Below are 15,659 nucleotides of genomic sequence, written 5' to 3'. Positions count from 1 at the left end.
ACAAAACTGACACACTGAGACAGATTAAAAAACAATACAGGTGAATGCCCAACGAGCCATCTGGTTGTTCCCATAGCTATCTAAGGTCGTCGCAATGAACTATTTCAGTTTACCTGGAAACGTCATGAATTGAGATGTTTGCAACCGCATGGTGACTAAGGACATCATAGCTGTACAGAGTGTACGCTTTTCCAAATGATCATGATAATGTACATTTTGCATTTAACATACACTTTTTGCATTTAATATTCATATTTTGCATTTAACATACACTTTTTGCATTTATATTCATATTTTGCATTTAACATACACTTTTTGCATTTGATATTCATATTTTGCATTTAACATACACTTTTTGCATTTAATATTCATATTCTGCGTTTAGCATACACATTTTGATTTCAACACATACATAATCATAATCACACATCGCCGTCGTTGAATTGTACCAGATGCACTAGAAACCTGTTGGAACCCGAGACTATCTAATAATGATAACATACTACTGCTTGACAAGTACTGGTTAACACATATAAGATGATCCACGACCTGACAAATGACCCCAATTTGCATACTTGGGAACGCCCCACAGAACGATCCACTGGAAACAAGAGGGAGACAGGTTGTCTGATAAATATCGAGAAGTTCATTTTCCCCGTGCGTTTCACGCATGAATTGTTACAGCACACTCGATTTGGGAACAGGTACAATCCCAACGAATTGAATCAACACAATATACTGAGCAAATATGTTTAGGACCACCGATCCATTTCACGAAGCAAATCACATTTTCCTGGGGTTTTTTTTAACAAAATTGTTGAATATCTAAAATGCTTGTCAATGCCCCAATCATCTATTTGTCTTCGTCTTAACTAAAGATTAGCGTGGAATATCAGTATCTTATGCCTGAAATTGCAGTCTTATCATTCGAAGGAATATGCAGTGTTGTTTTAATGGGTAAAGTTGACTTTCCGTCTGCTAAATATTATATAGATAATAACTACATATAGTTAATTGTGTTTCATTTAACTTTTTCATATGTAAAAAGTTATCTGTTACTGAATGGTGGTAGCTAAATCAGAGTAGCAAGGGGGAAATATTTTTATCCCATAATTTTGTTCCAATTTCTCTGTGCGGGCTGATTTTCGTCCCTAATTCCGCTGGTGATCGACCGGGAATACATGTCTTGGAAATTTATATAACCGGTTCCAGAGAAATGGTTAGTATTCGAACAATATTTCCAAATTTCTGTTAAATTTTTATTATGGTTACCAAAATTGTGTACAGAAAACTGAAAATACCTTTTGACATTGATAAGTCAGTGAGAAATATCTTTGTACACAAATTTGTCGGTTTGGGGATTACTCAGTACCAGACTCAGTAGATTTATCAGAAACTAAAAAATTATAAAATACAGACAACTCACCAAAGATTACTCTTATCTATGACAAGTATGGGAACAGTAAAAACCTGATATAGTATGTGTCAATTATTATACAAGACAGAACATTGCTGGAAAAGTAGGCGGACTTACTGATTTATGCCTTAATTATCACTCTCTGAATCAGTCTCGGTGTCTGAATCACTTGCAAGTCCTAAGTCAATCACTAGTCTGTCAATTTCCCTTTCTACTGCGATTAAGCGTTGCCAGTAACCATCTTCAATTGTTTTAACATGTTTACAACATTCCGACCATTCTTTTGCACCGATTGCAGACAGCCTTTCATTTATGGCAACTCTTAAGGAACTTTTTGTGAACTGCAAGGTTTGTGAAGCGATATAATTTTTCACATTTGCCCAAATTAACTCAATCGGGTTTAGTTCAGCACGGTATGGAGGGAGACGTAGTACATCATGGCCATGTTGCTTCAACATCGTGTCTACTATGTAGACAGGGCCCGATTTGTTGGATTTTGCAAGAAACAATAGTTCGGCTTTAAGCATTTTCTCAGCAAATGAGATATTGTGTCTTTGTAGCCACGCTTTTATGTCATCCTTTCTGTTGGCGGTTGGCGGACATTTGTCCACTTGCTTGCTATGATATGGTGCATTATCCATAACGATGACAGAGTGCAGTGGAAGGTTTGGGATCAACTTTTCCTTGAGCCATTTGGAAAAATCATCAAAGTTCATCTCATCATGATAGTTTCCTGATTTGAGTTAGGAATCAAAAACAAGCAAAACATTTGGAACAAAACCATTTTCACCCCCTGCATGAACCACAATAAGCCGAGGTCCGGTGCCATTTCTTACGACTTCACCCTCAAGTTGCCAACACTTTGGGACAATGTGGTGTACATGCAACCATGTTTCATCGATAAAGATGAGTGTTCGATTTTTTTCTCTGTATTTCTTTATTGCACGCAAGTATTGCAAACGCTTGGAAACAATGTCTTTACGTTCCATTAAAAGTTTACGGTTTGACTGCGTTTTTCGCCACCTAAACCTCATGTCTTTGAGATTTTTTCGAAAACTTTCCTTAGAACCCTTGTAGTTCAACTGGCACTTTGCCATATCATACATCGTATCCAGAGTGGGTAGTTGCTTTTTTACGACATATGAACTTTGTACAGATTGACGGACTGCGCACCGGTCGAAATCATCAAGTTTGTAACTGCAAGTTTTGGGTTTGCGCAACTTGGTGGGACTGATAAATGTAGGTCCACTCGCACTCCTACCACCTTCTGCCTTAATGCGCTTTAAAGTTGCCGTTGAGAGTCCAGTAGCAAGGCTACTTTGTAAAAGAGAATCTGCTTTGGTTGCACAATGTTTTTGTCCATATACATGATAACATTGTATGCTATCCCCCTTGCTTGAGAATGAACTATTTGCCCATGTTTTCCTAACTTGGACATTTTTTACTACAACTGAAATCTGTTTAACAGTATTGAGACAGGTGTAAAACAGTAGCGAGACTGGTGTTACACAGTAGCGAGACAGGTGTTAATCAGTAGCGGTGTTGATTTCATGTCACGGTTAGCATGTATTGCACGTGTATAATCGTCAAGCTACCTGTAGCAGCCAAGTGTACTCGCCCAATTCGTTGTACCGCCTCTCTTGTCACAAATGCTTTTAGTGCGCAGGATCATCTAATATGTGTCTAGCAGTATTAGATGAGCCACGACCTGATGGCAAATGACCCCAATTTGCATATATGGGAACGCCCTCCAGAACATTCCATTTGAAACAAGAGGGAAACAGGTTGTCGTCTAAATATTCAAAGGTTCAATTTCCTCGTGTGAATCGTGTGGTGATGGTGTTTTGCTGAACTAAATCGCTCTGCGAGACACGTGTTAAACAGTAGCGGGATTGATTTCACGCCACGGTCACGTGCATAATCGCCATTCTACCTGTACTTTGTAGTTGTATGCAAATAAAAGCGTTTCTTGACATTAATAAAAGTATTGCTTTAATTACCAATCAACAGCATCATCGCTGTATTCTGGGTATCCATTTGGAGTGTCAGTCCCTGCCGTGAGCTGGATGGAACATTGCTCACCACTCTTGCATGATGTTGTCTGCGCGTCTTTGAGGATCGTTCCATTACTTAAACTTATTTACACATGTCTTTACAGGTATAAAGTAGGTATATAGACTCAAGTCATTTTCATACTCCTCAGGTTTGATCCTACCTTCCAGTCCAGACCTCTCTGTGTCTATCACACACTGTCAAGTAAAGTGAGTGGTTGAGTGAGTGGTTGAGTGAGTGTGACGGGTTGGACGTCCACAAACAATGCAAGTAATGAAAGTCCTCCTGGTCAGTCAAACCAACAAGTATAGTTAGGTGCTGCCAAACTTACAAACAGTATCTGGACAATCCAGGATTCAAACTCACTGTATCAGTTTCAAAGAAGCAACTCTTCACAGCTAATTGTGTCACTGACAGATCCACGACACACCAGTAATTCACATCACTATGTAACTGTGATTTGTTACTCTGGAAAAGCCTTGTATTAATTTCACCATGAACAGTATCATAAAGTAACCAAATAGAAATAGAAACACAATTTTTTTTCTCCATGTAATTTTATTACCATTGTAAAAATTAATGTACAATATGCATTACATCTATTCTCCCTGAAACAATAGGAATGATATGTACATATTGCCACAAGCTATTAATTGTGAAAAATATTATAAGTCATCTGCATCTTACCTCAACTTTAAGCCTTGTGTTGTTACACAACTCTCAAGACTGAGCTATTTTCTGTCATTTTTCAAGGTCTGAACAGTTCGTGGATGAATTCCTACTCCCAGAAAACAGATAAGATACTGGTTTCTAATTCTATGCATATAGAGGATACTAAACGACTTTCCATGTAATACCATGTTTATTAAACAAGTTTATGAATTGGTATCAAATGAGCGAAAGAGTTTAGTCTTCTGTTTATTACTTGCCAACATAAACTGGCAGAAAGTGCATTGAAATTGCCTACAGTGTTGGAACTCAGCTTTCCACAAGTCAAGCAAGGTCTAGTAAAACTGCAACAGGGACATAACCATTTTGACGTTATACGTCAAGCGGTATTACACTACTCTAATATTGCCATCTAAATATTACACTGCAGTATCTTCAACAAGTAATAAACCACATTTATGTATCTTACAGAAATATCAACATAGGACATTTTGAGGTATTTTGTACAAGATGACTGTATGTTCTTCCAAATGGCTGAATGTTCCGGGTGATACTACATGTTGAGGAGGTGGATGGAGATGACAGGATATCCACATAACTCTTGCACAACAGCAGGAACCAAATATGTCTAAACATCATCACATCTTGATTTCTGTGTTTCAATATCAACGAATCTGTTAACAATGGCATAAACACTTTGTCAGCAAATAAAACAAAGAAACATGAGCATGTATACTAAATGGTTTAACATTTTCCGATGTAGAAAAATATATTTTAATTCATCAATATTAAAACATTCCTATGATATAAAAGAATGAAATAATTCCAACTCATGTGTCTTTAAATGTGCCTATCGACTTGAGTATCATGTCATTTACAAATACAAAAATACAAGTTGTGTTCTAAAGTGCCATTTTGTGATCAACCCACCCCCCACCCCTCCAAACAAACAAACAAAAAAACTGAACATGAGAATTATGAGTATTTGTGTATGAAAAATATAAACAACTACAAATCTGGTATAGGGATCCCTGTCAATAAAGCAGCAAACACCCGGTTACAAATATATTTGCATAAAGAACCAATGTTCATGGCAATAAGGAATTAAACAAGTTATGCAGATTTGTAATGAAAGCATAAATAATGCCACAATACATTTCAGCAGCATTGGGTTGATTCTTGATATCACAGACCAAAGTTTACATGGTAATGTCAAAACAAACAATTCTGCTACATAAAGATGCAACATACTACAGAAAATACAAATGAAAAAAATTATCTGTTGGAAAATGGCGACAAAATCCCTATTTATCCCAGTCCCCAATTATTTCCATAATCTTTTTTTCTAACCAAAACTGTGTGGATTGTTGGAAATTGGAGTAACTGGAAAAAACATGGTTTTTTTTTAAATTGATTTCTGTGAGTTGACATAAGATGACATAAACATAACCAGAGGAAACATACGTTTAGATGAAAACTCCCTTGAAAAATGTTTTAAGAAAGGTCAGGAAGGCTGTTTCTGCCATGAATATTGATTTATTATTATTTTTTTTGCAGTGTCACTTTGAGTCTGTGTTGTGTCAGACTATATTACTTCCTGGTACAGTAAGTCGCCTGCCTCTGCTGGCATCTTGATGGTTTGGTGCCCTGCAACACAATAGAGTGAGTGAGACTGGCTTAATGAGGCTTTGAACATCATTTCTTGGAGCCATATTTCAGTCACGTCACTGCAGTCAGCTTGATACCAGAAGGAGAATTAAGTGATGTGATGTTGGCACTTTGATGACAAATATCATGGGTATCACGTTAACAAACCTAGAAAGAGAATTGTGATCGCAGTTGCAAATCAAGTTTCTGGCAAGCCTGAGGACACAACAGATTTGATAACTGGACTACATCCTGCCACACAGTGGAATACATGACAAGAATTATGGTACCACACAGTCAGCTGTATTAACACAATAAACAAGGGGTTCTGGAAGTTATGAAAGGGGGTTTTGTGGGGATAAGAGGGAAAGAAATGCTTGACAGAGGAAGCAGGGGGTTCTATAGGTAGTCTCCAGAGAGAAAGAGGTAGTCTCCAGAGGAGTAGAGGTGGTCTCCAGAGAGAAAGAAGTGGGATCTAGAGATAAAAAATAAATTTAGAGAGTAAAACTATAGTGGCTCAAGAGGGGAAGCAGTGGGCTCTAGAGGTGATCTCCAGAGAGGAAGAGGTGGTCTCCAGAGACAAAGAAGGGGGAAATAGAGGGGAAGAACTAGGCTTGAGAGAGGAAGCAGTGGGCTCTAGAGGTGATCTCCAGAGAGGAAGAGGTGGTCTCCAGGGACAAAGAAGGGGGAAATAGAGGGGAAGAACTAGGCTTGAGAGAGGAAGCAGTGGGCTCTAGAGGTGATCTCCAGAGAGGAAGAGGTGGTCTCCAGAGACAAAGAGGGGGGAAATAGAGGGGAAGAACTAGGCTTGAGAGAGGAAGCAGTGGGCTCTAGAGGTGATCTCCAGAGAGGAAGAGGTGGTCTCCAGGGACAAAGAAGGGGGAAATAGAGGGGAAGAACTAGGCTTGAGAGAGGAAGCAGTGGGCTCTAGAGGTGATCTCCAGAGAGGAAGAGGTCATCTCCAGAGACAAAGAAGGCAAAATGGGGATCTAGAAAGAAAGAAGTAGGCTCAAAAGAGGAAGAGGTGGGATCCAGAAGAGATGAGTGACTGAGTGAATGTTGCCGATCACTGGATCTGTGCCATCTGGGTAAAATGACCTACACAATCAACAAAATCATCTGACTTCAAGAAGTTAGTCCTATACAAAACTCATTGCCTTGCAATTTCTTTAGCATGTGTTTCTCATGTAATGTACCAGAAACCCTTGAAGAATACAACAAGTGCTACAAGCAACAAGAGTGTCCCAGATGACCGTTAGCGTGTCTACTTGCTGTGATGTTCGAGAGTAAGACAGATTTTAGATATACTTACTGTGTATGTGTCACAGAGCAGCTTGATAAGATTAGTTGTGGCTTCATTTTGAATCTTCTCATTGTGAACCTGACACCAAACAAACAGCTTTATTAACACAATGTAACGAATGATGCAGACTAGCTTGATAGATAACAACTTCTATATTTCATTAGTGCAGTGTTACAAACAGATAGAACTCCTGCTTGACAACGGTACCACAAATTGTATGGAAACGTCACACTCATGAAATATAGTAGTTGTTATCCATCAAGTGTGTCTATATTGTACTTCAGTGCTCTAAAATGCCAGTCAAAGATACCTGAAGGACATATGTATCAGTCTTGATGTCTCATGATATTCCCAGACTGCGTTGAATAAGAACACACTGTTCACTGTGATCCATGAAATTCAAGTCTTGAAATACTGGTTTGAGCATCCATAAAAGAGTTGATTAATACATTGTCTAAATATGGATTGAGGCGGTCAAAGGTAGTTTATCTATTATTCAGTTCATAAGGAAAATGTAATATGCCCTTGACTATGTAAAAATTTTGCTATGTAGAAACTATTTACAAATTTACAAGATGTGTATTGTTTTGCAGTTTTTTACCCTCTGTAAGGAATAAAGTTTCAAGATCCCATAGGTTAACTTGCTGTTACACCATCTGACGTGAGATTGACACAATACAGTTAAAAATCTTCATAAGCCATAGGTTTCGCATCTTGTCATTTTGGGAGATAGGTTCCAAAACCCGATGGGACCATGCAGTCTATCCCAACACTTTTTATCTCCCCCTGGAGAGTTTCAAAACACTAACATACAGAAAAGAAAAGAAGCGCAAGTAAAATGTGAAAAAGAACAGGGATTAGAATAGACAACAGAACAGTCATGAATGCTATGACCTTTAGTAAGCACAGTATGGAACTAAAGGCTGGAGATGATACGTCAAGACACATGATCCCAAACTACTGTGCACCTTCCAAACAAAGTATGTCACTTTACAATAAATATTTACAACAACTCCCATTTTGTTTTACGATGCTTTTAGCAATATTTTAGCAATATCACGATGGGGAACACAAGAAATGGGCTTCACACAATGTTTACCTTTTTGGGGGAATTGAACCCAGCTCTTCAGAGTGACGAACGCATGTTTTAACCACTAGGCTACAACACTGTCACTTCCATTTTGTGGAAGCCATAGTATCAGAGTGGGTTATATCACTGACTGTCTGCTGATGCATGGTTAGGTGCATGAGCGTGAAAGTTTGAATTCCCAGAGATAACTCAGTCTAACAACATGATATAATCTGTACTTTACTGAGAAAGTGTAATCCAAAATAACATGTTACATTTGCTAAAATGGCATTGTGTATTCATAATTATGAACATACAAAATAATTATGATAACAGTGTTCCTGGGAATATCATAATGATTAAATTCATCATAGATATCATCAATTAATATGCTAGACCTGCTTACCCCATTCAGAGTGACCCAGGGCACGTACTGATGCTGGGGGTTGAGAGCATCTGTCTTCATCGCCATCTCATGCTCCCACTGGTTGCCTTGGGAACTGTTGGCACAAGCCTCGATCTGACTGACCGGGATGGAGGGGAACTTCTTGGCACACTAGGTATAAAACAAAACTGACTCTACAGGATAACATTTGGTCTGTCATACAGACCCTGATAATAAATAAATAGATAGGCTGGTCAGGCTTTGAAGACTGCAGTCATTAGTTTTGTGATGGTGTGGATCGACAATCTTGATGTCATACACTGGAAAGTCTGACCCACACTTTATTATTTACAGATGACTGTCATATAGACAGACTACAGCTGGCAGTGTTACATACAAAACACACAACATCTTGTCATTTGCAGTGATTATGAAGCGAAAGTCTGTTTGGTGGCATATTGTGAAATATTCCAGCTGTATGGTTGCAGTCTGTAGATAATTGAGTCTGAACCTGACAATCCAGTGATTAACAGCATGAGCATCAATCTATGCAATTGTGATACGATGACGTGTGTCAACCAAGTCATCCAATCCCCTTACGACAAGCAGGGTTTCTGAAGATCAATTCTAACAAGGACCTTCACAGGTATGTGGTATACTGCATTTACCAAAATACATTATCGTTATCTGAACATCATCAACAAGTCCTGACTGAGTCAAATATCTAAGTTGTTTCGTCATCGATGAGATACTCGTGTCATAAACACATTACTGACCTCACGGAATGCAGCTTTTGACCTCTCTGGACCCTCTTCCATGCAGTGAATGAATGGAAAGGCCTTGTTGATATCATTCACTATCTTGAGCAGGCAGGTCTGTAAACATACAAAGTGGCAGTGATAGTATGTACAATGCTGAGTGGGCATGACATGTCAATTCACTATCCTTAACAAAGAAACTTAACAAAGATTGCCCTGAACAGGTGACTAAAGAAAAAACCCAGTAACATGACATGACATTTGTATTTAGCTTGTTCCCACCTCCCAAATTCAAGTCTCTCACACTAAGATCTCTGCACTAAGAATTAGAGAGTGAGTCAGGGAGTTAACTTTTCCACTACTTTTTACCAGTATTCCAGCATTATCAGAACAAAGGATGGAATAATATGCTTTTGTACCTGTGAGTGTAATCAAGAGAGCATTCTCAGTGTGACGAGCAAACACTTTAACCACTAGGCCACCCCACTACCCCTGGGCCTAGATTTTCGAAGCTCTCTTAGCGCTAAGATAGTCGTAAGTTAATGTTAATGTATGGCACTTACGACTACCTTAGCGGTAAGAGAGCTTCGATAATCTCTGCCCTGTAATCTAAGAAACAAGAGAGGACTGGTGATATCCATCCTCGATATCGCCAGGGTATACGTTACGATAAGTCTCCACTATACCCTGGACGCATCTACAGCTCAGCCCGATAAATTTATTACCTCCCTTGGCTGGCGTTTTATCCAGTCAGGTGTCTATGCAGGGAAGTTGATCGAACCAATCACTCACTTTCGCTTTTCAAATCATCTAAACGATTAAACTTGGCAACACTAACCATGTAGAGGTTCTCTGAAAGAGGTAGAAGGAGTTCTGTATGATTTCCCCAGAATCTTAGGTACATGGCGACTGCCAGCTTTGTTGACATTGGCAAGCTTGGTTATAACAGCAGACTAGCTGATTGGCTAGTGTGAGAATGCAGAGCCAGCAAATTGATGTAACAAGAGTCATCAAAAGATGACATATCCCTCCCGGTCCCCACATATTTGAAAGGACAAATCATCGGACAGTTACTTATTGTGTTTTTAGACCAAGTCTGAATTGTTTCCATGGAATTCATGAAAAATGTAAATGCCATATATCTGTAATCAGAAAAAGTCACCATTTCAAGATCTGTCTCCGATATCTGCCAAGATGTTTTGAAAGACATGAAATGCTTTTCGAGTTGTGCTCGAAATAAGCAACGTGTTCATGGAACCGAGAAAATAATACATCATAAAAACCTGTAAATAGCAAAAGGCACAACTTTGGGGTCTGCTACACATATCTACCGAGTATTACTGACAGGTATTAAGAAGTTTTTGAGTTCTGCTCTGGAAACGAAACACACCTCTCACTTTTGAGACTAAGTACGAAACGCTTCCAAGGAAACCGAGAAAATAAGAAATCACAAAAACCTGTAAGTAGCAAAAGGCACCACTTTAGGTTCTGATTGACATTATTTACCAAGTTTTGCACAAAAATATTGAACGTTTTTTGAGTTCTGCTCCGGAAACAAAGCCCCTCCCTCCATTTTGACACTAAGTCCGAAACGTTTCCATAGAAACAGCGAAAATAATAAATCACAAAAACCTGTAAATAGCAGAAGCCACAACTTTGGGGTCTGCCACACATATCTACCAAGTTACACAGACAGATATTAAGAAATTTTTGAGTTCTGCTCTGGAAATGAAACACACCTCTCACTTTTGAGACACAGTCTGAATCGTTTCCATGGAAAGCGAGAAATTCAGAAATCACAAAAACCTGTAACTAGCAAAAGGCACCATTGCAGGTTCTGATTGGTATATCTACCAAGTTTTGAACTTGAAACATATTGAACAGTTTTTGAGTTCTGCTCTGGAAACGAAGCCCACCCCATCATAAGACTAACACCAAAATGTTCCATGAAAAAACAATAGCAAAAGCAAAAGGCACAACCATAGGCTGAGATTACTATATCTATCAAGTTTGGTCTAAAAATATTGAGCGATTTCTGAGTTGTGCTCCGGAAACAAAATGATTACGGGCAAATGGACGCACAGATGGACAATGGACGGACAAATGGACGGACAAATTATCGGGCCGATTCGTAGATGTATCCAGGGTATAGTGGAGAATTATCAGAACATATACCCTGGAGATATCAGGGATGGGTGATATCACCCTAAGGTAACTGTCAGTGGAAATGAAGGATCAAGATATTATGGTGTAACAGCTAGTCAGTACCACTTACATCAAGCAGGTTCTCAGCACACTCCTCTTCTCCATGTTGACACTGAAATACCCACTTGTCACCGACTTTCTTCTCCTGAAATACATGGGGTGAGAAAACATGCTACAATGTCATACTCTGAATAAGCTGGAGTATACCTCGTAGTGGGTTCTGACCTTGATGATGCTGATGGTCAGGAGATGAAAGGTACTGCAAGTAGATACAGCATTTGGTTTCCCTGTCTCTAGAATTTTTTAAGAAAATCTGTCCCCATCATCTCAGACAAAAGGACGAACGGATGAAAGGAGCTCAAAGCTATGTTCCCACTTGGTGACAGGGGGTAATACAATCTCAGTGGTGTTCAAATGTAATAAGGAGGGATTATCAGCTGTAGTAAATTTTGCCCATTCAAGGGTATAGTTCTTATGTACCAAACAACAATACTTTCTCCATCAGGGCCCTCTTACGATACGGATACGATGACATGTTTCAGCTTTATCAGCAAGCCTGACCACCCTATTTTCACGGATGTAAAATTTGAAAGAGTCAGTGACTAAGGTATGTCCAACAAAACTGCATGTTACGAGGTGAAAAGAGCCTGATTTCTTCATCTTACTTAATTCACAAGTGATGACATGACACATTTACCATAACTTGTACTTCTTCTCGTTGTGAACTTGATATGAGCCTTAAAAGGTCATGCAAAAGAATATAGTTAACTTACTAACATATTTTTACTTCATAGATCACACTGTTAAATCCGTCCTTGTTCAAATTTAGCATGATTAGTACTGGGTTAGAATAGTTTATCATCATATGCTGGAGGGTGTATATTTGCATGTCAGACCTCTGCATTCCCATATGGGACCAGGGTAAGATTGACGATGCTGCCAACTGCAGTGAAGGCTGGGTATAACTGTGTTGTGATGAAGTTTCGGCAGTCTGGACACAGGGATTCGTAGTACAGCGTGAAGTTGACGAGGGGAGCGGAACCTCGCACTGGTGTCCACACTGTTCGCCTGCACTGTTCAGTCACCTGCAACATGGAATCAGGTTAGTAACTCATTCACGCAGTAATGACAACCCTCACATTGACAACCTTGGCAAGGAACTGTCAAAACCTGCAATGACAGTGGAACCATAAACCCCTTGTGCTACATACAGTGGCTTAATGGTCACTACATAAAAAGTTTGATTACCTTTTGCCACATTGCTCCTGGGAATGAATATTATTGTGATGGTAATGATTAAGATATTAAGATTGTAGAAACACTGACAGAAACTACCAGGGGGTATCCTGAATCCTGAACTATAAGGAAAAAATTTAAATAACAATCACCTTTTGTTCAAGTTTGAGATATTGATAATTCACTCAGTGACTTCATAAACAATTAATCCTAACAAATATCCCCCTGCCATGATGTTTCTGTAATAATGCTACAAGTGGCATAGAACTCACTCACTCACTCACTCACTCAGACCATGCATCTGTCCCAGCATTAGTTTGTGTATATACTGCACTGCCCAATTTCTCAATAATGACTGATTACCTAGACACTGATATAAGCAATATTATCTCATGAGAAACTGATTGTCTAGTCATCGTGATATTGTCGATCCGTATCTCATATGAAACTGGTAGTGTAGACCCTGGTATAACGGGCGTTATCCCTCACGTAGGATGTTCTTCAACAACTCATGCTAGTATGTTGCAAGAGCAGACTCACATTGAGTAGTATTAGGCCCACTGACTAAAAAAAGCTGATGCATATGATCACATTCCTTATGTGTACATTGATGTTGATGATGTCAATCACTGGACACTGGAAAGTCATTGTGCAGCAGATCTAGATATATTACTGTGTGCACACTAGACAACAAACAAACTTTCTTTCACTTGGACCCTAAGACAGTCAAACCATTTCTAACTGGACACTAACTGCCTGGACCCTGAGGTAATCAAGCGAAATCTGACTGGATACTGGTTGCCCAGGCCCTGTGATAAGCAAGTCATATCTGACTGGGTACTGGCTGCTCAGGCTCTGAGGTAATCAAGTGGACACAAGCTGCTGGACTTTCAGATATCTCACTAGGCACTGGTTGCCTAGACCCTCACAAGCCATGGCTACCAGGGCAGTGACCATCTGTACCCTTAACATATAATCAAGCCATAACTTATGTGTACAATAAACTATGTGCACCCTGACAATATCAGTGACATATTCTGCCCATGTGGTACAGAACTATGAAATAATCAAGCCATATCTCACAGAACACACTCGCGGATGGTGATCATTTAAATTTTGTGATAAATTTTATTTTAAGTATTTCGTCTGTGTCAGCAACATTCAACTTATGGCACAATTCATTTTTTTTGCATTCCACAGCCATATCATGCAGCAGAGGCTCATACCCTCCCACCACTTCCAGTAGTATCACTGGTCAATTGTTGGTTTGCTAATTAATTTTTTACCATCATCTCATGCACTCTCTTTGGCATGCTGCCAAATCTACACCATGCAACTGAATATGCACTTATCTCATCGCTAAGCAATTTTGTATTGTTTTATATCAAGTAAGTTTAATGTGTCATATATCAGGTTATTCCTCTTAATGGGTCCCTCTTGTCACTGTGGAGTTTATTAACCTGGATAGAGTCTTACTTATGTATGTTTTGGGGGTTAATAAACTGGACTACCTCACCATGATCCATGCGTCACTGTCTGAAATACAACGCTGATCATAGACCCTAATGGACACTCATACACAGCTACTTCATTACTTTACAAATACCAACCTTGCAAGCATCCGCAACCTCGTAGGAGCTACACCACAGTGACGGGGGGTAAGAGCACTGGGACGCCTGAGTCCCCACCACTGAGCACAGCAACAATGTAAGAGCAAAACTGACCTGCATACTGTAAGAGTTCAAACAGAGAACTGACAATTAATAACTCGGATATTGTACACTTATACGTAGTCTAATCTGCAGTAGCTACTTGTCAAAGTGACTGGCATATTCCGAAAAGTTATTCTTTATCGCTGAATGAGATCACATGATTTTTGCGGATCATGTGATAGATCACGTGGGATTAGCAGACTATAGTGTGTTTCACAAATGTTGTCTGTAGTCTATCAAGTGTTCGTGAAGGAAACAGAAAGCCAGATCATGGATTCACTGGGTTGTATAGTCCAGCTAAGACTCGAATGTTTACAGACTGACCTTGCATATCAGCGCATGGTTAACTGACAAATAGACCTGAATTTCTGGTTTTACTTAAACAACTTAAACAGAATATTGCTTGAACATATCATGATTCTAGGTTGAGATAATATAGTATAGTCAAGCAATTGCTTCTACAAATAAAAAATATGAGGAATCCATGTCAAAGGGTTTTAAAGAGAAATGTGGTTTCTCACAGTTCATTTATAAACCTCCATTTAGGAGGGTCGATCGGTAGCCTCGAAATCTCTTTTTGTGTACAGTTTATGGCGCCCTTCACTCCTTGAAATATTATTATGAACAACCTAAAATCAAACTAAAATATCAAAATCGGTTGTAGCAGTCTCCTACCGAACCTATCGTCATTAAGATGACGGTGTTTGTGTTATTCACGACTACAATCACACTACTTGAGTTAATTTAGTCTTTCGGACATATTCCCTAACATACAATTTTGGAAATAAACATAACCACACGATGTTAATGAAAATAGCCGATCACAATTTCTTCCTGCAGCTGATCTGGTCGATCATGTGTAAAACGTGAAAAAAAGCCGACCAACTGACTCGCTCCAAGTGCACATCTTGTCATGAGGCATGTGAGCTTCCGTGTGATGACTCACCTCCCAGCAGTCATCAGACATAGACGATAAGTTGTAAGTAAAACGCTCCATGTGACTGACTACTCGCTGATAGCAACATGACAAGGTTTCAAATAAATCAGCATGAACACACGTGACGAATGACCCTGTAGGGGTTTTTTTTCGTGACAACGATTATGACGTCAGGTGCGTGGTACAGCCAATTTTTTATTTCGAGTAACCCCGTTAGGTTGTAAAACTTTATATTTAGATATTATTGAGTGTTTGCCGAAATGTTTTAG

The 15,659-nt window shown here is 39.2% G+C and overlaps 1 protein-coding gene across 1 annotated transcript; it reads right to left on the bottom strand.

Annotated features, from left to right (window-relative positions):
- Positions 1–4,007: 4,007 nt before the first annotated feature.
- On the bottom strand, positions 4,008–14,638 carry LOC137277878 (gamma-interferon-inducible lysosomal thiol reductase-like). Its single transcript, XM_067809855.1, has 7 exons — positions 14,352–14,638; positions 12,402–12,590; positions 11,576–11,650; positions 9,319–9,417; positions 8,564–8,713; positions 7,098–7,166; positions 4,008–5,785 (listed from the first exon to the last, which is right to left on the bottom strand). The coding sequence occupies exons 1-7, from the start codon at positions 14,469–14,471 to the stop codon at positions 5,729–5,731; spliced, it is 759 nt and encodes a 252-aa protein (XP_067665956.1). The 5' UTR covers positions 14,472–14,638; the 3' UTR covers positions 4,008–5,728.
- Positions 14,639–15,659: the final 1,021 nt, after the last annotated feature.

This window comes from Haliotis asinina, chromosome 3 (assembly GCF_037392515.1).
Source record: "Haliotis asinina isolate JCU_RB_2024 chromosome 3, JCU_Hal_asi_v2, whole genome shotgun sequence".
Lineage (NCBI taxonomy): Eukaryota > Metazoa > Mollusca > Gastropoda > Lepetellida > Haliotidae > Haliotis > Haliotis asinina.
This window is presented reverse-complemented; position numbering and strand designations above follow the sequence as displayed.